Genomic DNA, 27,556 nt, shown 5'->3' on the forward strand with positions numbered 1-27,556 from the left:
AACTACTACTTCATTGGTGTAATACTGATGATACAAGCAAATGGATTACAAAAGGCCCACCACCCCCCCCAGTTATGTACCATCCCCTAGTTACATAGCTGTATTATAATAACTAAATATAAAAAAATAACTAAATATAAACCCACATGCACATGGCCAGTGGAGTACATAGAAAGGAGGGGACCCCATTATGTTGCTTTTTTCCCCCAACCAGGACAGAAGGGCCTGGTGATTGCTTCCCCCCCATCTTTAACAGATATCAATTGAATTCTATGGCAAAACAGGGAGCTATCAGCTCCCTGCTCTGCCGTTCAGTAGGCTACAGGCCACATTAGGCCTGTAGCCTATAAGACGCTGGGTCTGGATCCCTGCGCAGGCCAGTGTAAGACGTCAATGGATCGCACCGGCCTACGCAAGGGTCCCATCTCATAGGCTGCAGGACTGAAGAGGCTGTGAGACTGCAGCTCCGTTTATCGTGGACACTATGCTGGATGAGTATACGTTTTTTTATTTGTTTGGCGGACACATTCTACAAGGGGGTATGTGGCACTAGCTACAAGGGGGTGGGGTGGCACTATCTGCAGTGAGACTATGTGTGGCAGTATACGGGAGGGTGGTGTGACACTATCCACAGTGGGCTGTCTGTGGCACTATCTACAGCGGGTCTGTGTGTGGCACCATATAGGGGGGTATGACACCATATGCAGTGGGCACTGTGTGGGGTACTCCCCACAGGGACGAGGGGTAGATTATCTACCCCCAGTCCCACCCTATGGTTGCCGGGGAGGGGCGCCCAGTCAAAATTTGCTATGGAGCCCAGTCTTTCCTAGTTACACCCCTGTATGTATGGCCTTATGCATATATTATGCATATATGTTATATGTATGGCCTTATATTACAGTTCAATACAAGCTTCAAGTAGTAGTAGAAGTCTATGGGGTGTTAGTGTACCTCTGAAAGCCTCCAATTTCATACGGAGACATGAATAATCTGACAGGAAAAGAAAAGTGTATCGTGCTCGATAATATATTATGAACATATTCTCCCCTATAACTATTGCTTCATGTAAAGACATTCATAATATGGTGCCGCATGGTGTTGAAGGGATCTTTGCACATGTGTCTCCCGTGTATGAGTCCTACAACAAATGAGAACTACATGGGAATATGTAAATATAAATAAATGTAATAAATATATTTATTTATAAAAGTTCCCATTATCAGGTTAACCATATATCTTCTGTACAAGTACTACATTTATAAACGTCCAATTTAAAGTATGCGTCTTTCCCTTTAAAAGCAGTGGTGTTTTAAGGAGTGTAATGTATGGACCATAAATAGTTTTATAAAACAAACACACACTGGTATAGTGTATTGATTTCTTTATGCATGAGCAAAGTACACTGGGCAAGACTGACATAGGCCGGCCAAGTGAACGGGTAATCCTAGCACACAATGAGACTGGAGTTAATAAGTAATTTCAGGAAGTTCAGTAGAAGATAGTCTCCACCATCTCCCACAAGACAATGACAATTAAACAATACCAGGGAAGCTTTCTATAAGTAAGACACAATCTTGAGGATTTACCCAGGAGTATCATGGGAAAAAAGAAAAAGGAAGAAAATGAAAACGTTCCTACATCAAAATGTCCAGATAACACCGCATTCAAACAGCAGAGAATCCAAGCGTGGAAGCCAAGGTTAACCCCGGAGTCCGTCCTCAGCTCATTCTTTCTCATCGGCTTCTTCTGTCTTGCTGTAGGAATCAGCTGGATTGTAGCGACAACTAATGTTACAGAAATATGGGTAAGTAAAGAACCACAGTGTACAATGTAACAATTTTCTACATTTTAATATGTATTCGTTATATATTTTCATAATAAACAAAAACATTTTATATAGACCAAAATTGTAATATTTTTCAGATATTTTCTGTAATATTAGTATTTATATTTTAATTATGATCTGTATAATATTTTTTTCTACTTTTGAATTATTTTATTGGATTTCTTGTTAGTTGTGACTGTAAAGTCAAGTTTTATTGCTATTATCTTTGATCCTTCAAGGTGGTAAGTTAAAAGAGCACAAAACAACTAGCAATAATCTTGCAGTGTCCGTTGCATCTCTACATTTTGAACCCTTTCATTATGGGCAGCTGTGTTATATGATCTCAGTCTGACTTCCAGAATAGACCATGCTCTCATGTGTACACAGGAGGTCACTCTGTGTAGATGGCTTTCTGTGAACTACAGGATGACATCATCACTTATCAAATCCCTCCTGGCAGCACTAAGACCCCTCCCCACCCAGCTCCACCCACCTTGTTGCTCTGTAGGTCCACCATGCATAGAGTGCTACTGAAGAGATAATTTCTGCCCTATCTAAGGGAGCAGGAGTCCATACAATACTCCCCTGACTCACATTGCCTGTCTATACTATCTATAAGTCCTGTGTGCAGAGAGTCCAGAGTATTTCCTCACTGTCTCCTGTGTAAAAACTGACACAAGCAGGAGAGGTGCAGAAGCTGCATCACATAGGAATACACTGAGAATCTGCGGTTAGTGGACAGAAGTTCTATGTCACTATGTCACTGATCTGTCAGTTGCTGCACTTAGATAGGACTCATAGCAGAGCAAGTGCAATATGATGATACTCCGCCCCATCTGCCTCAGCAAAGCCAGAAGCATCATGGGAAATGTAGTCTGCATTAGGGGAACCATATCAGAGCTGAAGAAGAAACAAAGATGGCAGACAACCTATAAATGGCACATTAAAGAGGCTCTGTCACCAGTGCCCTATCTCCTACATAATCTGATCGGCGCTGTAATGTAGATAACAGCAGTGGTTTTTATTTAGAAAAACTATCATTTTTGACCAAGCTATAAACAATTTTAGATTTATGCTAATTTGTTTCTTAATAGACAACTTGGCGTGTTTTTACTTTTTACCAACTGGGCGTTGTAAAGAGAAGTGTATGACGCTGACCAATCAGTGACCAATCAGCCTCATACACTTCTCATTGTTCCAGCCCATTGTTAGGCCGGATTCACACGAGCGTGTGCGTTTTGCGTGTGCAAAAAACGTGGCGTTTTGCGCACGCAAAAGGCACTTCACAGCTCCGTGTGTCAGCCCCGTATGATGCGCGGCTGCGTGCTTTTCGCGCAGCCGCCATCATTATGACACTCCATTTGGATGTTTGTAAACAGAAAAGCACGTGGTGTGGTGTGCTGCGCGTGATTTTCGCGCACACATTGACTTCAATGGGTGCGTGATGCGCAAAATATGCTCAAAGAACGGACATGTCGTGAGTTTTTCGCTGCGGACAGTGTGATTGTGCAGTGGAATAAGCTGGGCTGGAACAATGAGGTGTATGATGCTGATTGGTCACTGATTGGTCAGCGTCATACACTCCTCCTCTGTACAATGCCCAGTTGGTCATTAAGAAACTAATTAGCATAAATCTAAAATTGCTCATAACTTGCTCAAAAATGATCGTTTTTCAAAATAAAAACCACTGTTATCTATAATACAGCACCGATCACATTATGTAGGAGATAGGGAATTTATAATCTGGTGACAGAGCCTCTTTAACTTAAATATCTATGTATTAGTACAAGGCATACACAAGAACTTCTACATTATTCTCTAACAATAGCCTATGCTGCACGATATAGCCCAAAAAAAATATGCTGGTGTGCTTCTTTAACATACTGCTTCTCAACTTTTTCTTTTCTTTTTGCTTCAACTGTTTTTTTTGTGATTTTCTTTTAAGGAAGGGTTCTATCAGAATACGTTTTCCTGTATTACCAATAAAATGCAAAACAGGAAAACCTAACATAATTTCGTCATTATCTCTTTAATGATTACTGTGACTATGAACTTGTCTGCTGATTACTCTAAACCTTCGGCCCAATCACCTCTTAGTTATCAAACTACCATAAGTGATCAGCAAAGTGAACTGTCGACAATACATTTTCACAAGTTAATTTGCTATGTAAAAATATATCCAAAGAACTGTAAAATTATTAAGGTTCTTGTATAGCCTTGTGCAGGAGGCTGTAGGTGGCACACAGAGTCCTGTGCGGCTCTGTACTATGGAAGGTGAGTATGGAAGTACAGTAAGGACCCATACACCACTGCCGTATTATGGATCCTTAAAAAATTAAGCCATAATACAGCCGTGTGCAGAAATACAGAATGCTCTTCCCCGTGACATCATCAAACTACTTGTAACAAGACTACATCATCTGTGGTTTAAATCCTGAGAAGTATTTTTTGTTTTTTGAACAGACTATGAAATAGAGTTTGCAATTATATAAAATGAGCTCCTTGGTCCCATAAATGCATTGCATCATAGTATTTGTATTTTCGTTCTTAATGCTAGTTGTGGTACAGTATATTTTGTTGTATTGTTTACAGATAACCTATTCTGATCATTGTTCACAATGTATGCAAGTAAGGAAAAATTCATCAAATTCAGAAAAGCCATGCAGCTGCTTTGTCAAGTTTTCTGTCAAGGAAGAGATTAAGGTGAGAAAGAACATCTTTTTGTCCAGAAGTGCGTTTTGTTGTTTTTTTTACTTACATTTTTATTTTATTTTGAAACACAACAGAGTAGAAAGAACAAGAACATAAACCACAAGTCAATTCCTTGGAATAGTGTAATACTGTATTTTAGAAATCTATGAAAGGAACCAAGGCGTGCTTGATATAATAAATCCATATTTGTGGATGAGCGGAAATAAAAAAATATGAAACAAACACAAAAAAGAGCAGAAGAAAGAAACAGAAAGATCAGAGCAGGGCCGGCCTTAGGGGTGTGCGACCTGTGCCTTCCCACAGAACGCATCACTCCAGCAGGTGGAAGGGGGCGCTGTGCTGGCTCCCTTCCCCTGCTTGTTTCAGAAGCGCCCGGGCCCGGCGACTCAGCAGTCGCCTTTCCGCCTGGGCGCTTCTTCACTCAGTGCCATCACTACCGCTATAGCAGCCATAGCGGCTGCTAGCGGTGACACCGGGCATGAGGGTGGTGGCGCGGCTAGCAGCCACTGCAGGAGCTACAGCGGTAGCGACGGCACTATAGCAGACCAGGAAAGTATCTCCCTGCTCTGCTATCTACTACGTGTGGCCGGGGATTCCTCTCCTAGAGCGCTCCGCTTGATTTCTCTGTCCATATATGGATGCTGTGACCGGGATTCCACTCCAGGAGAAGCCAATGACGTCACTGTCCCTAAATGGACACAGCTTCTCCTGGAGTGGAATCCCCGGTCACAGCGTCCGTAACGCTGTGGACGGGGATTCCGCTTCAGGAGTTTCCCCTGATGTCACTATCTATATATGGACAGAGAAATCAAGCGGAGCACTCCAGAAGCAGGATCCCCGGCCACACTGGGATTCCGCTCCTTCAGGGAGCTACGGTGACGCTATCTACAGGAAGGGTGGGTGCTATCTACAAGGGGGCTGTGGGCTATGTGGCACTACCTACAAGGGGACTGTGGGCTGTGTGGCACTACCAACAAGGGGGCTGTGGGCTGTGTGGCACTCCCTACCAGGGGGCTGTGTGCCAGTCCCTAACGGGGCTGTGTAGCGCTCTCTACAGGGGGCTCTGTGGCGCTCTCTGCAAGGGGGCTCTATGGCGCTCTCTACAAGAGGGCTGAGTGGTGCTCTCTACAAGGTGGCTGTGTGGCACTATCTACAAGGTGGCTGTGTGGCGTTATCTACAAGGGGGGCTGTGTGGCACTACCTACAAGGGGGATGTGTGGCGCTACCTACAAGGGGGCTGTGTGGCGCTACCTACAAGGGGCCTGTGTGGCGCTACCTACAAGGGACTGTGTGGTGCTACCTACAAGGGGCTATTTGGCAATACCTACAAGGGGCTGTGTGGCGCTAACTACAGGGGGATTCTGTGATTGGTGGGCTGATGGTCATTTTACTGTGAGTGGGGGGCTGATGGTCATTTTACTGTGAGTGGTGGGCTGATGGTCATTTTACTGTGAGTGGGGTGTTGATGGTCTTCAAGTGGTTTCCGCCTCTGACTTCCAACTGAAATTAATAGGAGGCAGAAAACCCCAGCAGCGCCCGTTTGGAGCTTTTTTGCCTGCGTCTTTTGCATTAGCTTCAACGGCAGATTTTTTTTGCCTTACAAAAAACTTGTGTGAACATACCCTACGAGTGTAGTGCTTGTTTTTAGCCGTTTTCTGTCCTTCTCGAAACAATTTTTGGTAGGTGTGCCCTGAGGAAATTACATTTTTCCAGTGCTGCCTTGAGTCCGAAATGGTTGGGAAACTCTGTACTAGCCTATAGGATCACGCCGGCCTACGCAAGGATCCTGTCGTGGAGCAGCTCAGTTCGTCATGGGAACGGGGCCTAGGTGAGTACAATTTTTGTTTTTGTTTGGGGGCACTGTCTACAAGGAGGAGGTGGGGGACTGTATGGCACTGTCTACAAGGAGGAGGTGGGGGATTATGACACTGTCTACAGGGGGGCACTGTACTATGTGGGGGCCACTAAGCGGACATTATACTGTGTAGGGGTACTACAGGGGGCATAATAGTATGGGCACAATTAGAGGACAAAATACTGTGTCCTTGAAGAGCTTGTAATATATTATATTATTAAATATTATTATTATTATACTGTATGGGGGCACTAAAGGGGCATTGCAATTTTTTTATGCGCCATTTTTTTTAAATGATGGGGTGGGGCGCCGAAAGATCTTTTCGCACAGGGCGCCATCTATCCTAAGGCCGGCCTTGGATCAGAGTACTTATAAACAGTATGGGTGAATACTGTAGAAGAGTCAATGCTGCCTTTGTCATGTCAGTGACTCCCGACACTACTATCGGGGAAACCCAGAAAAATCTGCTCCCATTTTTACCTCAAAGAAAGTTAAAGTAGTAGGACGGGTAAAGCCTTCTAGACTTTTATACATTGCAAAGATTTATTGGCTGCTTTGCCTGCCCTAATTGCCAGGCATCTTTGAGCCAGTGAAGTTTGTCATTTCTTCTGTAAAAGTGACAGCTCTTGCTGCTGTCTCTTGGAGAACCACTGACCAGGTCCAATTGAACCCCATGACTTGATGAAACTCTGGTTGGGAATCACTATATTAGGTAGACAAAGGATAAAAACCAAAAGCTGGAGAGAACGACGTATATGAAATTCTGAATATGATGATTTTTTTTTAGCAGCTATGTATTATGTATTATACTATATTATATACATATCTTTTTACATTTCTATTGTCATGTTTCCATAAAACAGGGGGAAGTCTTTATGTATTACGGACTCAGCAATTTTTTTCAGAACCATCGAAAATATGTGATGTCCAGATTTGATAGCCAGTTGCTTGGAAGAAATGTAACAACTAAAGAGGTTGGTATTACAGCAGGGGCGTAACTAGGAAAGACTGGGCCCCATAGATAGTGCCTCCCTATAGATTCCACCACACAGCGCCCCCCTATAGATAGCACCATACACAGCCCCCTGTAGATAACGCCATACAGCCCCCCTGTAGATAACACCATACAGTCCACCCTGTAGATAACGCCATACAGACCCCCTCTGTAGATAACGCCATACAGCCCCCCTGTAGATAACACCATACAGACCCCCTCTGTAGATAACGCCATATCCCCCCCCCCAAAAAAAACGGCCTATAGCTTGTCCTACAAAAGACATGCATCCCCTATTCACAGGATAGGGGATACATGTGTGATCGCTGGCAGCGATAAGGAGAACGGGGGACCGAAATTCCCCCGAAGTTCTCCATGACTAACCTCGGACTTTCGGCGTCTGCGCAGTTCAATAAAAATGAAAGGAGCGCTGGTCACGCATGCGCACAAGCGCGACCGGCGCTCCATTCATTTCTACGGAGCTGCCGACACAGACCCCGGAAGTCCGAGGTTTGTCATGGAGAACTTAGGGGGGACTTTCGGTCCCCCGTTCTCCTCATCGCTGGGCGTCCCAGCGATCCCACATGTATCCCCTATCCTGTGGATAGGGGATGCATGTCTTTTGTAGGAACAACCCTTTCAGTGGCGTCGCGCTGTAGCAGCCATAGCGGCTGCTAGCGGAGCCTGCGGCCATGGGAGGGGGCCGTGCCGGCGGGTGGCATGGGCCCCCTCATGCTGCAGGCCCCGTAGAAGTCGCTACGGCTGCAATAGCGGTAGTTACGCCACTGCGTATAGGTTTGTACAGTGTCAAACTACAGCTCCCAGCATGGCCGGAACAATGGTAAGGATATGCTGGGAGATGCGGTTTCACAAAAAAAAAATCATACCACCATCATCTCGCTGCAGATCATACAGTGACTACAATACTGATTAGAGGCAGAATAAACATTTACATTAAGTGACTCACCGGTGACGTCTCAGATTCTAGTTCTTTTCTTCTCCATCCGGTTCAGACATCTATGAAGGATTTCTCCCGGCCATGACCCATTTCTGCAGTTTTCCGTTTAGATGTCTTCAGCTTCTCACTTTTAAAACATTTCTGCACCTATAAACAAAGTTAAAATTCTCAACACATCTAAATATAACTGTCACACACACACACACACACACACACACACACACACACACACACACACACACACACACACACACACACACACACACACCGTGCCCCCTGTAGATAGTGACCTACATAGAAGCCCCTGTAGATAGTGCCCCCTGTAGATAGTGACCTACATAGAAGCCCCTGTAGATAGTGCCCACATATGGACTCCAGAGCTGCAAGGCAATAGTGCTAACCACTGAGCCACCGTGCTGCCCTACATATAGCTTCCCCTATAGTTAGTGCTCCATGTATAGCCCACCTCTGTAGATATTGTCTCACATATAGCTCCCCCTGTATATAGTGTCCCACATATAGCCCACCCCTGTAGACTGTGCACTACATATAGCCACCCTGTTGCTAGTGCCCCACAGGTAACCCACCCCTGTATATAGTGTCCCACACATAGCCCACCCCTATAGAAAGTACCCTATAAAATAGCTCCCCTATAGATAGTGCTCTACATATAGCCCACCCCTGTATAGTGTCTCACATATACTGCCCCACATATGGACCCCCCTGTAGATAGTGGCCCACATCCCCATATACAGACCTCCCCTGTAGCTAGTGCCCCACATATAGACCCCCCCTGTATATAGTGCCCCACATATAGACCCCCCCTGTATATAGTGGCCCACATATAGACCCCCTGTATATAATGGCCCACATATAGAGCCCCCTGTATATAATGGCCCACATATAGAGCCCCTTGTATATAGTGGCCCACACCCCCACATATAGACCCCCTGTATATAATGGCCCACATATAGAGCCCCCTGTATATAGTGGCCCACACCCCCACATATAGACCCCCCTGTAGCTACTGCCCCACATATAGACCCCCTATATATAATAGCCCACATAAAGACGACCCCCCCCTGTAGATAGACCCCCCACTATAGATAATGCCATTCACATTTTTATGAGGAAAAAAATAAATAAACTTGACATACTCACATGATCCCGTTCCCACGCTGTTCACTGGCGATGCAGACATGCTCTCTTCTGAGCATGTCTGCAGGAGCTGATCGAGCGTCCTCCAATGACGCTGATTGGCGGGGCAGAATGACATGCCCCGCCAATCAGCACCTTCCAAGCATGGAAGCGGCGCGATGATGTCATCGCGCCGCTAGCCAATCAGTGTCATTGTAAGGCACTGGATGGTCAGGCACGGAACATGCCCGGCCATTCAGTGCTAATACATGTATTTGGCTGCCGCTAGCACTGGGGCCCCCTCCGGTGCTAGCGACACCTACAGGCATGAGAGGGCCTGTGTAAGGCTCGGCGGCGCGGGCCCCACAGTGGCGGCGCTACCGCAGTAGCAGCCATAACGGCTGCTAGCGGCGCCACCGGGCATTTGGGTGGGCGTGTCGGCTGGCGGCACGGGCCCCCTGAAGCCCCGGGCTCCGTAGCAGCCGCTACTGCTGCTACCGCGGTAGTTACGCCACTGTGTTACAGGAATATAAGGCAAAACAAATCAATTTCTCCACAGCACTTGAAATGCAGGAATTTCTTTAAAGGCTATGCACACCTTTGAAATCAATTATTTTTTTTTGTAATAAAAATGTCTATCAGTGTGTTTTGTGCAACCTTTTGAATACTTTTTATGAAAAATTATTTTTACTTTTTGAGATACAGCGGCTTTGTATCCTGTATACAGAGCAGCTGTATCGTACGCCGAGACCTGAATCCGAAAGATCAGCGGCTGATGGGTTCAGTGACAGCTGGTCCGATCGAGCTGTTATCGATCACATCTAAGTTCATAACTTAGATGTGATCGATAACATGTGGATCCTGCAGGACCCGCTGACACTGAACCCGTCAGTGCCGCTGACCTGACGGATTCAGGTCTCAGCACACGATACATCTGCTCTGTATACAGGATACAAAGCAGCTGTATCTCAAAAAGTAAAAATAATTTTTCATAAAAAGTATTTAGAAAGTTGCACAAAACACACTGATAGACATTTTTATAAAAAAAAAATTAAAAAATTTCAAGAGTGTTCATAGCCTTTAAAGTATTCTATGAGCAAATAGATACATATCAGGCATTAGACAATGCAAGCTTTCGGACCACTCCAGGTCCGTCTCCAGGCATAGATAAGTACCATTCACAGTACAAAGTATTTATGCAATCCAAAAAGCCCACGTCACACAGGGTCAAAGTGCAGGATTGTACTCGTAAACCTTTCCTTAATGTAATCAAAATACAATCAGTAAGTCATACTTATCTATGAATGTTACTATAAATAGGTTATGAGAATGATATCTATACTCTCTAATATCTATAGTACTATATCCTCATAGCAGTGATTAACTCCCATTGATGCCTCATGAAATATGCGCATTCTTCCCAATCCTGGCCATCATCACCCAAAAAATTCAAAATTCCCAAATAGAGTAATCTATAATATCCCTCTAGAAAAGCAATAATACATAAGTCATTATACAAGAAGATGTATATCAGAGTCACGATTTAGGCCATTTGACCATATACTGTTCAAGTAACCGCCCCCTCGTCTGCTTGTGTTATTTCCTCTTATCAGACTAGGTGAATGACCCATTTTAGCAAAATGTTGAGGTATTGGTAGTTCACGTTGTTTCGTGCGGACAGTGGGTTTATGTTGTGAGATCCGGTCTTTTATTTTTTGGAATGTCTCTCCCACATAACAAATTCCGCACCGACATTTCAATAAATCTGCCACATACATAGAAATGCCATCAAATTGTGACCTAATCAGCATTTTCTCGCCTAAATGTGGATGTAAAATATTTGCGCCACGGATGATACTGTTGCATTGTGCACAGTTCATACACAGATACGCAACATTGTGAGGAGGAGGTAATATGTTTTTGTTCTAGGTTTCATTTTAGTAAAAGCTCCGACCAAGTGTTCTTGTACCATTTCTCCACCACTGAAAGAATGGACTGGTGAAAATTTAAATTCTGGAATAGTTGGATAATTTATTCAGAAAATATTTTCGTTTTTGCATATAATTGCAAAGATTTTATTACTTAAATTATGAAATTGACTCACAAAGATAATCTCTCCACCGTGACTGTCTATATATCATGTATTATTTTATTTCTTTTACTATGTTTCAATATATTTTAATATATAAATCCATTTGACTTTGGCCATTCTGTTTATACCACACAATGCGCCCACTATGAAAGTTTTGCTTAGATGCCACCTCTCTGTATATTTTGTGTATCTGTTAATCTATGATCAATAATAACATATTAGACGTCAATGGACTTTGCACCCGTTGTGTAATAGCCATGACTTGATTGCAGACTAAACATGGTTTGGAGTCTGTAACCATGGAGACACATAAGTCTGCAAAGGAGCTATACACAAAACAGTAGGAGATATGTTATACGAATATTCCGGCACAATGAAGTAAACTAGAAAGGAAATAGAAACAGATACTCTGAGTATGACATAGAACCAAACCCTAAATCAACACTAAAGCCAACATGTGAAACTGGGGATATGTGAGAAGCTCAATAAAATCCTGTCTATCTACACAGTAACATTATACCAGGGTAATAAACTCCCCACATACGGCCTAGTTTACAACATTACTCACTTTTTACTGCACCTGCAGAATATGTCAACTCAACTGTAAAATGCAATGAATAGATATCACGGCTGAATAATCAGGAACGCAATGAAATAGGAATGGGAAGCAAATATACATTTGAAATCCAAGAGATACAAGATTTAGCTGAAATTTCACCCATAGCTAATGCCTTACATATCACGTCTTTAGACCTGGATTTCCATTTAACATTTGCCATGACTAGTCCATAAACCCATATAAAAGAGTATCCGGCGCACCAATTTTGAAACAAACGTATTTTTATTTTGTTTTTGTTTTTAATGCCAGTGGCAGAGTGCGACGTTTCGGTCTAAGTGACCTTCATCAGGCGCTGAGCCGTGCTGGAAAACTGCATAGACTAGCGCTCTTGGTGCTGATAAACCCAGTTCAGATTACAAGCAGATAATGTAGTAACCCGTGTACTGTCTAAACCCCAGTCCAATGACCCCGTATAAGATTTAGCTGGCATTCATTTATGTTTGTTATTTTTATAATAAGTATCACCAAATCATTTTTTTGCTGCATTCAGTTTAACGAAATTGTGTTTTACATTAAATAACTATGAACATTGATCACTAATGTGATGGTTATAATATTGATGAGCATACTCATAAATGTCACTCTTGCTATAATGGGAAGTTATTGTAATTGCATCAGAAGAACAGAATTATTATTATTTAATGTAACTTCTTTGATATTCCGCTATAGAGTATACAGCAAGGTAGCTACTGCGCTCCATTTTCTACCGATAACAATGGCACCCCAATAGCTCCCTGTGGTGCAATTGCCAACAGCATGTTTAATGGTAAGTAGGAAAGTATAATATAATAATATAAATAGCGTGAGCAAATATAGCATTACACTTATTATGTATTATACTACTGCTCAGAGCATCTCCGAGAACCCGGGGTTGAGAAGGAGGCAAAGACCATGCCCCGGTCATATCCATGCTAGTACAACCATGCCCAGACATGGCAACATTTTGTAAATTTCAAAACATTTCAAACACAGATAATGAGCCTGATGGGATCAATAACAAGAAACATGTGCCAACCTTATTCCAAAACATTACTGGACAATTGTACCAATTTAAAGTGGTATTACGGTAAGAATATTTATTGTCTTATGAAAAGTCATGCACAGGGCTGGTTTTACAGAAAATGTGACCCTGAACAACAAGCAAAGTAGCCCCTTGTGCGCTTTTTTTAAACAATAAAAAGTTAAGTAATATTTGCACCATGGTGCAAATCCTCCCAGGACCACGGACTCCGTGTCCCTCAGTATCAAGTAGAATCCAAATATGGAATAGCACCCCAAATATAGTGAATAATGTGGGCTCCTTTATTCACTCAAATGCAACACTACATCCCTACTCTATGGGGCCTTTCTCAAGCTTGACAAGGGCTCCATTGAGTTGGATTGAAAGGTTGCATTTAGGTGAATAAAGGCACCCACATTCTTAAATTTATTTGGAGTGCTGCCTCATATTTGGAATTTGCTATTAAAAAAACCAGATACATTTGTACCTTTTCCCCAAATGTTTAGGACTCAATATTTAATGTCCTACAGTGACCGCAAATTAATTTCCCAAATAATACTGCTATATTTTGCTCCTTTCTGTTTGCCACCCCCTAAATCCAGCTGTAGTTCTGCAGTTTTCTAATATACTCTGTGTATCAATTACTCACGAGAAGCTTTAGGGAATGTTCAGATGCGGCGTATTTCTGCAGACACTGTCCGCATCAATGCCGCACATAATCTGCGTTGCAGATTCCATTGCGGATTTGGCTAAAATGTTTAGTAAAATGCTGCGGATTTGTCGTTGTGGATTCAGGTTCGGATCACACCCTGCTCTCTTTCAAACATTCCATCCCAGTCTGGGTATAGACCACGACACACATAGGTCCAGCCAGAATGATGAAATATCTCTGTACCTGAAAGCAATCCACAACGCAACACACATTACATCTGCGGATTTCATTGCGTAATTTTGAAACTCAATTGAAGTCAATGGAGAAATTCCGCAACAAGTGCGCATCAAGTCCACAACAGACAGTGCATGCTGCGGACAGAAAATTCCGCACTGCAGCCTATGGTCCGCAGCAGAGTTGTCCGCAACGTCTGCCCGAAGATAACTAAAAAGGTGTGGAAACCAATGGACAAACTGTCTGCTGCGGATTTCCAGTGCGGACTGTCCGCAGCAGAATTTCACAGCAATTCCGCCACGTCTGAACGTGCCCTTATTGTTCTGGCCATGTGAAGCTCATACTGATGCAGAAGAATACTTTTCTATGATTCTAAATACTATATATATTTTTGCTTTCTGTGTTAGATACAATAATATTAATCTATCAGCCTGACTCCAATTCTATAATCCAAGTTCCACTGCTGAAAACTGGAAACACCTGGTGGTCTGATAAGAATGTGAAGTTCAGTAACCCCAAACCACATGATGATCTTGTGCAGGCATTTGCAGGTAAGGAATTTCCCCCACCTATTATCTGAAATATGAAATTTAGTTTAATTGTATTTATCACAATATGATTAATTTAAAAAAACAGTACAAATAGGAAAAAAAAGTGAGATGTTGGGTAATTCTAGAAATAATGGCCAATTTCAAGCAAGTGTCGCTATCCGTACAATCCTTCTTGAGTTGAAATGTTATACAATCTTTAGGCTGGGTTCACACAACCTATTTTCAGACGTAAACGAGGCGTATTATGCCTCGTTTTACATCTGAAAATAAGGCTACAATACGTCGGCAATCATCTGCCCATTCATTTGAATGGGTTTGCCGACGTACTGTGCAGACAACCTGTCATTTACGCGGCGTCGTTTGACAGCTGTCAAACGACGACGCGTAAAAATACAGCCTCGTCAAAAGAAGTGCAGGACACTTCTTTCAGACGTAATTTGAGCCGTTCTTCATTGAACTCAATGAAGAGCAGCTCAAAATTTACGGCTGTCAGAGAAGCCTCGCAAAATGCGAGGAGGAGCAATTACGTCTGAAACGAGGCAGCTGTTTTCTCCTGAAAACAGTCTGTCATTTTAGACGTAAAAGCCTGCTACCGTGTGCACATACCCTTATTGGTGGTGTGATCATTGGCCATGTTTCCTGGATCAAACAAGGCAGCTCAAATGACATTGAAGGTGAAAACTAAAGGCCTATTTAGTGCAACCTTGTGGATCATGTCCAGTGTGGGTTGGGTTAGGCTAGACATTAGCTGTCAAAAGCGGGATTACAGATGTTAGGCCATAATAATGAGGAGTCTTAGTCGATAAGTCCATCGCAGCAACAAAAGGGTGTAGAAGTAATAAGAATGCAGATCAGAATCCAGGAGTCCAAGACAAGCAGATCTGGATGTCTGGACCAGAGGAGCAAGCAACATCTCAATACAAGGAAAAGCAGACACACAGAACAGAGACTAGGAAGGAGACAACTCAATGGCAGAACAGGACTGAGGCAGATCTTCAGGTGCTGGGTTTCCAGAACAAGTCTACAAAATCTGCCGGAACGGGAGTGTACCAGGCAGGGTCACCATCAGGAATTTCTAGGCCCTTTACAGAAAAAGATGCAGCACCTCCCCACCTGCACACACACATTATTGGCTCTCTGTCTTGTACCCCAGAAATTTCTATCCAAATAATGTTGCCTTTCTTGGCACTCAGGGGGTCCAATGTAACAAGGGTTAGTACGGAGGAGGCTAAAAAAAAATTGAAAAAAAGGACCTGTGGGAAAAAAATATGCTTGACCCCATATTAATATAGATCCCAAAATAGACCTCAAAATAAATCCAGACAACATCCCAAAATTAAGTCAAACCACAAAACTAATTCAGACCCAAAACCAGGCACTAAAATTAATTGGGATCCCAGACCAGGCCCCAAAATTAAGTCAGACCAAAATATGTTCAGACCCCATTATAGACTCTTAAATAAACCAGACAACAGACCCCAAAATAAATCCTGAGCAGACCCTAAAATAAATTCAGACACCAGAATGAATCCATATCTTAACCCAGACCCCTAAATTAATTCAGACCCCAGAACAGACCCTAAAACTAAGTCAATCCCTAAATAAATGTAGCCCCCTTGCACACGACTGTGTGCCACTCGGGCCCTTTTTCATGGCATCCGAGTGTCACCTAATAGTTAGGTCGTTTTCATGGACCTATTCACTTCAGTGGGTGAATCGGGTTTGTTTTCACGGACCCGACTTTCCGATCTGTGGAAAGATAGAACATGTCCTATCTTTCCACGGATCACGGACGGGCAGCACACATACACTCGTGTGCAAGAGTCCAAGTACTTACCACTCCTCGCTCCCTGATCGGGTCTGCCTCACCTCTAGGTGGCACCATATTACGGTGGCACTCAATGGTGAAGAGGATCTGGGAGCTAGGAAGGAAAGTAAATGGCGGGCTAGGGAACAGCGCAAATATGATTTTGACCCTAGTATCAAGATTCACCTAATGAAAACTACACAGGCCCCTGCTACCACAGAAACTTCGCTGGTCAGCAATAATAAGATGACGGTTGGCGGTTTTGGGTCCCTCTGTTTAAAAAATTTAACCAGGCCCCTGTTTGTAGCACCAAACATTCTGCCCTGATGGCAGCACTGACTGTTTCCAGGCATGAATCCCTGCAAGAACCTTATCCAAGAGCTGCTGTTAGAGTAATCAAGGAACCTATTTTTCATGTCCAAACCTTGTTTTTTCTCCATAAGTAATAAGTACCAGCTATGTTTGACAGATACTTCCAGTATTTTCTTGTTTTAGGCCAGGGCTTTATAGCAAGGTATCATGCGTGATTCTTAGACAAGCCAAGCACATTCACGTTAGAGCGCATACAATGTATTTCTATGGGGTTGCATGACATTACATGTGTACATGCAATATCGCAATCAAGATGTAGGATTATTTTTTTTTTTTATCCCATATCACGTGTAACTTTTTTTTCTCCCAATTTGGTCCTATTGAAATTACATGTAATCGTGGTTTTATGTGATATTTCTTATTAACTAAATTGTAGAAAATAGAATGTAAAATTGCATTTGATATATCACGGTTGAGCCCCAGCCTCATTCAAATAGCATGCTCTTTGCAACAGGACTTATAACTGTAGGCCAAATGATTGATCAACCAAGAGCTATCCCATGTCTACGCCATCTTACTAATTTTGTAAGGCAAACTTTGCTGACGTCTTTTCCTAGACTCTGGACTTTTTTTTTCTTTCCTGCTGATGGAATTCTAGTCCGCTGCAGGGGATGGAAGTTGGAGATGTTGGGTTAAATGAAATACAGGAAAAGAGAGTGGAACTAAGGCTCTGTTCACATTTGTATCATTGTTTCCTTTTATAACAGAAACCATGACACATAACCAACCCTTCGTGTTGACGGGAAAATTCTGCGACAGAGGCTCAAACGCAGATATAAACAGAGCCTTAGCAGTGTGTAAAGGAGAGAGGAGACACAGTCTTTATATTTGTCTATTAGCAGACTTGCCAACTCAGTTGCAGCTGGACTTATTTTGCTCCAGACAACAAACTGTGGATCTGAAACCATGATTGTTCCTTGTAAAGCACAGTAGGATATATTGAAATCAAGTTTTAAAACACAGAACCATCCAACCAATCATTTTTTTTGTCTTTGCAGGAAGTGCCAGACCGCCATATTGGCAGAAACCAGTCTACGCTCTTGATCCTCTTGACCCCAATAACAATGGTTATATAAATGATGACTTAATCAATTGGATGAGAGTGGCAGCTTTGCCGTCCTTTAGAAAACTTTATAGACGTGTCTCACCCGTACAACAGTTCTCTAATGGCTTACCGGCTGGAAATTATAGCTTTATCATTGAATATAGTATCCTTTCAGCTGACTACATATTATGTAGGGCTGGGCAATTAATCTAATACAAAATACGAAACCAAAATTTAGCACAGATAATGGACCTTATTTTTTTCCCGCGTTCAATTGTATCTGCCCCCTCAGGACACATATACAGTTGTTGAGTCCTGTAGTAGAGCAGGGGGCCGTATGTTCCCTGCTCTACTAATTACTGTATGACGCTGGCAGAGTCCGCTGCACTTCTGCCATATATACCGGTGTTCAGGCAGCTTATTGGTCCACGATGTCTAGCCTCAGTGTCCGCCCCAATTGTATATACATAGATAATGGGGGTTATATACAGGGATAATGGGAGTTATATACAGGGATGATGGGGAATATATACAGGGTTGATGGGGTAATATACAGGGTTGATGGGGTAATATACAGGGATGATAGGGGTCCCTGTATATTATCCCCATCATCCCTTTATATAGCAGCCATCATTCCTGCATGTAACCCCCATCATTCCTGTAAATGCCCCCATCATTCCTATATATATCCCCTATCATCCCTGTTTATTACCCTCATCATCCCTGTATGCAGGGATGAAGGGAGTATTATACAGGGATGATAGCGGTCTAGTATATACAGGAATAATGGGGGTTATATACAGGAACGATGGGGGTTATATACAGGAATTATGGGGGTTATATACAGGGACCACAGTATATATACCAGCTTGCCATCATCCCTGCACAGACTGGAGGAGCAAAGGGATCTCCTCCACTCGTCATTGGAATGTGGTTAGGTGAGTATTTATTTTATTATTTTTATTAGGCATTATTGGGGCTGTATGGGGACATTATGCTGTGTGAGGGGCAGTTTACAGGTAAATTATATACAGTAGTATACAGCAGGCTTAGGGGATCTATATCAATTCAATGGTGTGGCATGCAAATAGGGGGTGTGACATGCAAAAAGGGGTTTGGCCTAGAATTGTTTATTAATCGTAATCGAGGTTACATGTTCAATTAATCGGGATTTTTATTTAGGTCCTAATCGCCTACCCCTAGTATTATGTGTAAAATAACTTAATTCCGTAAAGTTGTTGGTGAAAAGCAGAGATTCCCGACCTTTCCTAGTTCGCCAGCCACTCTCAAACATGAGAGTGGAAAAAGTCTTATAAGGATATGACTAAGTCACATGGTTCCTACCCCTGCCAGCTATATTTTTTTGAAACTAGTGCAAAATGTTATAACAATTTGTAAAATTTTAAGCCATGGCACTAGGGTATACCAGCTTCAGGGCCACATGTGGCTCCCGTGCTACTGGTTGAGTACATTTTTACAAAGATGATTCAATTGTTCAGTTAGGAATCTAGGACAATAGAAATCTTATTCCTTAGTATAGGCCATCAATATAAGATCGGTAGGGGTCCGACTGTCCACTTTAATGGGACAATGGTGCAATACCTTACACAGCCACTACAAATGTAATGGCGCGTGTATGTACGAATGGAGAGGAGAACCATGTGCCGACAGTCCAACCCCCATTGATCTAATATCGATGGCCTATCCTAAGGATAGGCCATCAATTTTAATAACCCAGATAACTGGAGGCAGAACTGGTCTCGAACACTGGACGCAGATACTGGACTTATCACGGATGCCGGACATGGATACTGAAGTCTTCACGGACACTGGACTTGACACGGACACCGGACACGGATACCGAAGTCGTCTCGGGCACTGGATTTGACATGGACACTGATACTGAAGTCGTCATGGACACTGGACTTTACACGGACACCGGATACGGAGACTGAAGTCAACACTGGACTTGACACAAACCACGGACACAGATAATGAAGTCGTCTCGGACACAGGACTTGAAACGGACATCGGACACTGAAGTCATCATGGACACTGGACTTGACGACACTGGACACGGATACAGAAGTCGTCTCGGACTCTGGACTTGACACGGACACCGGACATGGATACTGAAGTCGTCTTGGTCACTGGACTTGACACGGATACTGAAGTCGCCTTGGACACTGGACTCAGGAACAGGCTACCGAAACTGTGCAGACTAACACAAGGTTAGCAACAACATTGCTCAGGCACCGAGGAAGTGGGCAGAGTTCATTAAAAAGTCCAGGGTGTGCTGGGATAGGTTGGGAGCAATATTCCTGGTGCGCAGGCCAGAGGAGAGAGCAGAGTACGCTGGCGCCACTGGGGAAGGAGACACTGTCGGAGATTCAGAGTCCTACGGTCGCGGCTGCAGGTAAGAGGGGGGATATCGGCGGTCAGCGACCATGGGCATCACAACCAGTATGCCCAGGCACAGCACTGCAGTGAACATGTAATACATACATGTAATACATACTGATGGCTGACTGGCTTGCTGGGCAAGCCCTTACTCGCCAGAAGTGACATTTTATAAGGCACAAAGAAAACATCATGTACAAAACAGATACAACAACCTTAATATGATCTAATGCAAAAAAACACTCCTAACCAAAAATACCCGTATATACAGTACTGTGCAAAAGTTTTAGGCAGTTGTGGAAAAATGCTGCAAAGTAAGGGTATGTTCACACGTCTTAACAAATTACGTCTGAAATTACGGAGCTGTTTTTCACAGCGTCCATTACGGACGTAATTGGAGCTGTTTTTCAATGGAGTCAATGAAAAACTGCTCCAAAAACGGCCAAAAAAGTGACATGTACTTCTTTGACGTGGGCGTCTTTCTACACGCCGTCTTTTGACAGCGACGCGTAAAATTACACCTCGTCTGAACAGAACATCTTACAACCCAGTGCAAGCAATGGGCAGATGTTTGCAGGTGTAATGGATCCGTCTTTTCAGGCGTAATTCGAGGCGTAAAACACCTGAATTACGTTTGAAAATAGGCCGTGTGAACATACCCTAAGGGTATGTTCACACGAGGTTATTACGTCCGTAATTGACAGACGTATTTTGGCCGCAAGTCCCGGACCGAACACAGTGCTGGGAGCCGGGCTCCTAGCATCATAGTTATGTACGACGCTAGGAGCCCCTGCCTCGCTGTCGGACAACTGTCTCGTACTGAAATTATGATTACAGTACGGGACAGTTGTCCGGCAGCGAGGCAGGGGCTCCTAGCGTCGTACATAACTATGATGCTAGGAGCCCGGCTCCCTGCACTGTGTTCGGTCCGGTACTTGCGGCCGAAATACGTCCGTCAAATACGGACGTAATGACCTCATGTGAACATACCCTAAGAATGCTTTCAAAATTAGTAATGCTAATAGTTTTTTTTAAATCAAATAACAAAATGAAAAGTGAATGAACAGAAGAGAAATCTAAATCAAATCAATATTTGTTGTAACCACCCTTTTCCACAGTTTTTGAAGCAATTTGGCAAGGATCGTCATCTTGGAGAACTAACCACAGTTCTGTTTATGTAGGCTTCCACAAATCCTTCTGTCTCTTCATGTAAACCCAGGCAGACTCGATGATGTTGAGATCAGGGCTCTGTGGGGGCCATATCATCACTTCCAGGGTTCCTTGTTCTTCTTTACGCAGAAGATAATATGCATTTTGTTAATTTATTTAAAAAAAACAACTATTAACACTTCTATTTTTTAAATCATTCTTACTTTGCAGCCTTAAACTTTTGCACAGTACTTTTTATCCAAGGGTAGGGAGGGCAATGCTGCTGGTTCAAGCGGCAAACAGCTAAAGCTTAACGTGCTTGCCACTTTTATCCCCTACACACGCCCCACCCCTAATGTGCGTACCAGTGTGTACTAGTGTGGACTGCAGTCCATGCCACCTTCCTTAATCAGTATGGTGCCTGCTACGCCCTGCTGGAGCCGTATATGTAGTACCAATGATAAGATCCAATTCCGCCCTATACGATCAGGAAAATTGTCCGCAAAGTGAATGGACAACTTTTAGCAACACGTCATTTTTAAGTTTCTAAGATTCTGTGTTGATTTCCTAATATATCTTTAATGCAGTAGCTATATATAGCTGGGTCACATACTGTTTTATAGCCCCTATTGGTGGCACAATTGGGGCGAAAATTGGCCGTGTCATTAAGGGGTTAATATAAAAAACCAAACCATCAAAAAGAAATTGCAGTTCAAGGGCAGACATTTACTTTAAAATAATTACCAAGTAGAGATTTACATGAATAAAAATGTGTGTTGTTTTCTTGTTACATCCAGAAACTCAATCTATTATAGTCTTAACTTACACACTCAGATTTTCCTGTATCCAAGTTTGGAGGAAAAAAGCACGTGATCCTGTCAACTCTATCATGGTGCGGAGGAAAAAACATGTTTCTAGGAATTGCATACACCGTGGCTGGAGCGGTTATTGTACTAACAGCATCTGTCATGCTTGCCGTGCACCTGAAAAAACAGAAGACTAAGAAGCCCTTTTCTTTTAGATAAAACCGATCACTGCACAATAAGTTGAATTGGCAAGAACCTTCTGGTAACGCGTTTGCTGTTTTATTACTTCATCTATCGAATACAACAGTGACACATCAGCATTACCAAATGAAGATAATACTCACAGCTCGTATTAACAAATCAGACACCCAGTTTTAAATCTCCACTTTTTTTTATCTGATTAAGGTCTCATGCACATGACAGTATTACGGATCTGCTTTGTACAGATCCGTAATACGGCACCCATAGAAATCTATGGGCACATACAGTATCTCCGTGTGCCTCTGTATGAAATTTCTATACAGAATTAATATAAAAAAAAGTGGACCATGTTCCATCGGATGTCATTTTATGGAGGTATACTCCCCCCCTCAAGAAGAATTGGTTCTAGCAGAGAATACGATGCTCTACGGGGCAACCATGTGGAAGCACACGGAACCGCAGGGACTTTGTGTGCAGCTTTACGGGCTGCGCGCACACAATGTTGGCATCCGTGTGAGGCCTGATGAAAAAGAAAGGAAAATACTTGATATTGCAGCATCCAGGATATGAACTTATATTGAGCTACTTGCCCTGCAACAGTGTCCCACCTAAGCAAACTGATAGGCCAAACATTTAAATTCAGCTTTATTCATGTATGGACGAATTTGACTTTCATTTACTGGCAGAATTGGGCGTAATATTTCCAGATTTTTTGCTACCAACGTACTTTACTGATCACACTGGTCATAAAAATTATGAAGAAAACAACAGTATAAAAAAATGTTTTCTCTGTTTGTATTATTATATTATTATACTACAAGACCTCCAGAGTCCCCATTACTTGATTCTTCTACTGCTTAGGAGAATGACGTTCTAAGTTGTAAGTGATAATGGTTGATTCCTTTGGCAAACGTATCACTTTCGTTTTATTGGATTTTATTAGTTAAAAAGGTTATAGGATATTACAAAAAAACAAAAAAAAACAACTTTTATTTTCCAGAAACAGCGCCACTCTTGTCCATGGGTGCACCCTGGAACCACAATAAATGGAGTTAAGTGGCAATAGCAGACACATGGAGCAATGGAAAAAAAACAGTATTTTGTGTGATATAACCTCTTTATGGTGAAGATAGGGATGAGATTGGTGGGAAGTAAAAACAGATGAACAAAGAAAAAGAGTAAAATAAAAAATGACAGCAATGTAAAAAGCAATTTACCCATATATTACATAATCTGGTACATCGTATGTTTATCTGGGCGGTATCTACAATAGTTTACAATAGTTCACATACAGGAGACAGTGAAAAGTTGGACTGTCTATAGAGAAGTTCAGAGAAAAGACTTGAAGGAAAATTATAATCTAGGCAATTTAACAAAGGCAAACATATAGCGGATGAAAATCAGGAGGCATACTGACAAACAAAGTAGGAAGATGTCTGAGAAGGTATTATAAATGGCGATTAGACGGAAAGGTTGAAGGTCCATGATATTGAGGGATAGCCCAGAGAATTTGATCAAGTTTGCCAAATGGCCTTAACATTTTTCTCTGGTATCAGTCCTGGTAGCATTTATGTAACCATATTAAAGATATATGTAAATAGAATACACAACAATCTCAAAAAATGTGAGATCCATTTGTGAGGGTGCCGAGGAGTGTTAATACTGTTGACAGCTGGATGTGACGAGACAAGCGGTGGCTTTTCAAGTGTGGATGGAATTTACCAAGCAATCTTTCATAACAAGACTTTACAACTGAATAGCTCCTGAGGAAAGCACCGCCGGTTTTATAACGCACATTAATAGGTGTGTTACACTGGAGAGGTCTGTCAAAGTATAATAAGGTTTTATGATCTATTCAGGATGAAGACTGCTCTAAATCTGCTCTGAGGTCATTGATTTGCATTTTGACCTGTGCTTTTTTTGTCTATCCTGATAACCATGTTTGATTGTAATAGTACAAATTGTCAAAATTCAAATATAAACCACATATATCAGTCTAGCTCGTGTATGATATTCAGCTTAACCCCTTAATGATCGGGCCATTTTGCACGTTAATGACCAAGGATTATTTTTTGTTTTTTCACGGTCGCATTCCAAGAGTCGTAACTTTTTTTTTATTCTGTCGGCATAGCCGTATAAGGGCTTGTTTTTTGCGGGACGAGTTGTATTTTGTAATTGTACCATTTTTAGATGCTTACAAGATATTGATTAACTTTTATTAACTTTATTTTAGGAGAGAATTGAAAATAAGCAGCTATTCCAGCATTAATTTTCACGTTATAAATTTCCGCCGTTTACTATGCAGCGTAAATAACATGTTAACTTTATTCTATGGGTCGACACAATTACGGGGATACCAAATATGTAAAGGTTTTATATGTTTTTCCTACGTTTGCACAATAAAAACCCTTTTAGAAAAAAATTACTTGTTTTTGCATCGCCGCATTCCAAAAGCCGTAATTTTTTTATTTTCCCGTCGATGTGGCTGTATGTGGGCTTGATTTTTGCGGGCCAATGTGTAGTTTTCATTAGTACTATTTTGGGGTACATAGGACTTATAGATTAACTTTTATTTTATTTTTTATGGGGGGAATGGGAGAAAAGAGAGCATTTTGCCGTCGTTTTTTGCCTTTTTTTTGGACGCCGTTCATCCGGCGGTTTAATTAATGTGTTCATTTCATTGGTCAAGTTGTTACGATCGCGGGGACACCATATATGTGTATGTGTTATTTGTTTTGACACTTTTACTAAATAAAACCACTTTTTGGGCTAATTTTATTTGATTTTGACTGTCATTTTATTTTATTTTTTTCACAAACTTTATTTAACTGATTAACATTTTTTTTTTTAAGTCCCACCAGGGGACTTCACTATGCGATCTGCTGATCGCATATAGAAATGCTTTGGTATACTTACTATACCAAAGGATTATTGCCTGTCAGTGAAAAACTGACAGGCAATCTGTTAGGTCATGCCTAGGCCTAACAGGTCTTTGTTAGGCGACCCGCAATTTGTTTGAAGGGGCGCCGATCGGGTGACAGAGGGAGCTCCCTCCCTCTGTCAAACACATTAGATGCCGCTGTCACTATTGACAGCGGCATTTAATGGGTTGTACTGCCGGAATCGGAGCGCGCTTCGATTCCGGCAGTTGCAGCAGGAGCCAGGCTGTGCATAACAGCCGTGCTCCTGCCGCTGATCGCGTGGGTACAGTGTCAGTACCCGCGCCATCACAGGACGGATATATCCGTCCTCCTGCGCGTACTAGCAGCTGCAGAGGACGGATATATCCGTCCTTCGGCGTTAAGGAGTTAAAGGGATTGTCCGACACTTTAATATGAATGGCCTTTCGGTGGGGTCTGACTCCATAGGCCATCAACATTAAAGGGGTTGTCTGCTTTGGACAATGTCTACTTGTTAGAAGGGTCTCTTGGCAATAAGCTGATCACAAAGTGTCCCCTTGCTGGGACCCCCAGCGATCAGCTGTTATCTTTGGTGAAACCTGGCAGTAAGTGTTTAATTTCCCTGCAGCACCACCACAGGGGAAACTAAAGGCCAAACTATTACACGGGCCAATTATCAGGCAAACGATCGTTCATAGAACGCTTGATGCCGATAATTGCCCTGTGTAAACAGGGCAGCGATCAGCAGATGAAAGAGTAAACGCTTGTTCCTCTTCTGATCATATCGTTTTAAAAAACAAAAATATTATCGTTGTCGGTAGCACATCTCCCTGCCGACATGATAATAATGTATGGGGATGAGCGATCGAGTATCGAGTGCACATCCCCATACAAGCTCCTTGTGACAGGAGCAAACATGGCCGATCAAAGAGCTGTCTCATTGATCGACGCTCATTGCACCAACCAAAATTGGCCGGTGTAAGAGGACCTTAAAGGAACAGTGTCATCACAAATTATTTTTTTATATGTTAAAGATGTTAGTGCTTTATTAAAAACGTTTATATTCATTTGTGTGTTTGTGTTTTACTTTTTCTTATTTTTACACTTTTTCTTCCCTATGGGGGCTGCCATTTTTTGTTCCATTTCTGTCTGTGTCGATTAACGACACATACAGACATGGAATACGGCAGCCACAGTCCCATAGGGACTGCGAACGGCTCCCGTCCCATTGACTTCCGTGTACGGCGTCTGTGTGGGAACTGCGCATGCGCCGCTCCCACACAGTCCAATTCGAAATTGGCGCCGTCCGGCGCCATTTTCCTGTGGACCGGAAGTCGCGGCCGGACAGTAATATTACTACTTCCGGTCGCGGCTTCCGGATTTGTGCACTTGGACCTGCGGCAGCAAACGGAGCGGACGGGCCGGAGGGAGCCGCGGCGGCAGGAGCAGGTAAGAGATTTCAATGTATGTTCGTGTTTGTGTGTGTTTACTACTGTATGTAAACCTACTACACTGTGTGTTAGCTCAAAAAATGGCGACACACAGTGTAGGAGGTTACACCGTTCAAACCCCTCGTTTATCCCGGCACTAGCCAGGATAAAGGAGGGGGGGGGATGCTGAGAGCTCACTAGAGCGAGGGCTTTTAACCCAATGTTGCAATGCTGCAATTTTGGGAATAGCTCCATCTAGTGACCAAAAATGGGTAGTATTATAAATTAGAATTAATTTATAATATTTCCCACACACTAAATGTTTAATTTAAAAAAAAACAACATGTTTTTCTGGCAACACAATGCCTTTAAGCCCTATACATTGCTTATTCAAATAAATGGGTTGTTTGTGTAATGCAGGACAGGACAGGTCCTCCAGAGCAATAGTAGCTCTTTGTAACCGATCTCCACTCTGGCCAAGAAATTTGTGATTGAATAATGAAATATTTAAAGAAAAATTCTGCCAATTTTCACTTGCAAATAATTCTGTCATAAATGTTTAACCCTTTCACTGCCAAGGATGTATCTCATATGTCCTGGCAGGGAGGCACTTCATTAGACAAGGATGTATCTGATATGTCCTTGCTACTTGCGCCTCTAACCCAGGCTAGATGAAACTCTAACTGCAATCTAGCCAGAGCAAGAGCAGGTTAAATTGAGAGCTGCATATACTTGCATCTTTCATTACAAACTGTGCTTCTAAAGGCTCTAGCTCAGGCTAGATCGCAGCTACAGCTGCAATCTACGTCTTGTTTTA

The 27,556-nt window shown here is 42.6% G+C and overlaps 1 protein-coding gene and 1 long non-coding RNA gene across 2 annotated transcripts in view; one reads left to right on the forward strand and one right to left on the reverse strand.

Annotated features, from left to right (window-relative positions):
- Positions 1–1,425: 1,425 nt before the first annotated feature.
- LOC142743558 (uncharacterized) overlaps positions 1,426–27,556 on the reverse strand; it is a 55,649-nt gene continuing 29,518 nt past the window's right edge. Inside the window, exon 3 of the long non-coding RNA XR_012881583.1 lies at positions 1,426–1,784. This is a non-coding gene — a long non-coding RNA (uncharacterized LOC142743558). The remainder of the gene's footprint in view (positions 1,785–27,556) is intronic.
- LOC142743557 (cell cycle control protein 50C-like) lies at positions 1,464–26,376 on the forward strand. The gene is made up of 7 exons (XM_075854440.1): positions 1,464–1,804; positions 4,418–4,528; positions 7,256–7,366; positions 12,862–12,958; positions 14,486–14,629; positions 17,807–18,016; positions 22,237–26,376. The coding sequence occupies exons 1-7, from the start codon at positions 1,598–1,600 to the stop codon at positions 22,425–22,427; spliced, it is 1,071 nt and encodes a 356-aa protein (XP_075710555.1). The 5' UTR covers positions 1,464–1,597; the 3' UTR covers positions 22,428–26,376.

Source organism: Rhinoderma darwinii, chromosome 2, assembly GCF_050947455.1.
Source record: "Rhinoderma darwinii isolate aRhiDar2 chromosome 2, aRhiDar2.hap1, whole genome shotgun sequence".
Classification (NCBI taxonomy): domain Eukaryota; kingdom Metazoa; phylum Chordata; class Amphibia; order Anura; family Rhinodermatidae; genus Rhinoderma; species Rhinoderma darwinii.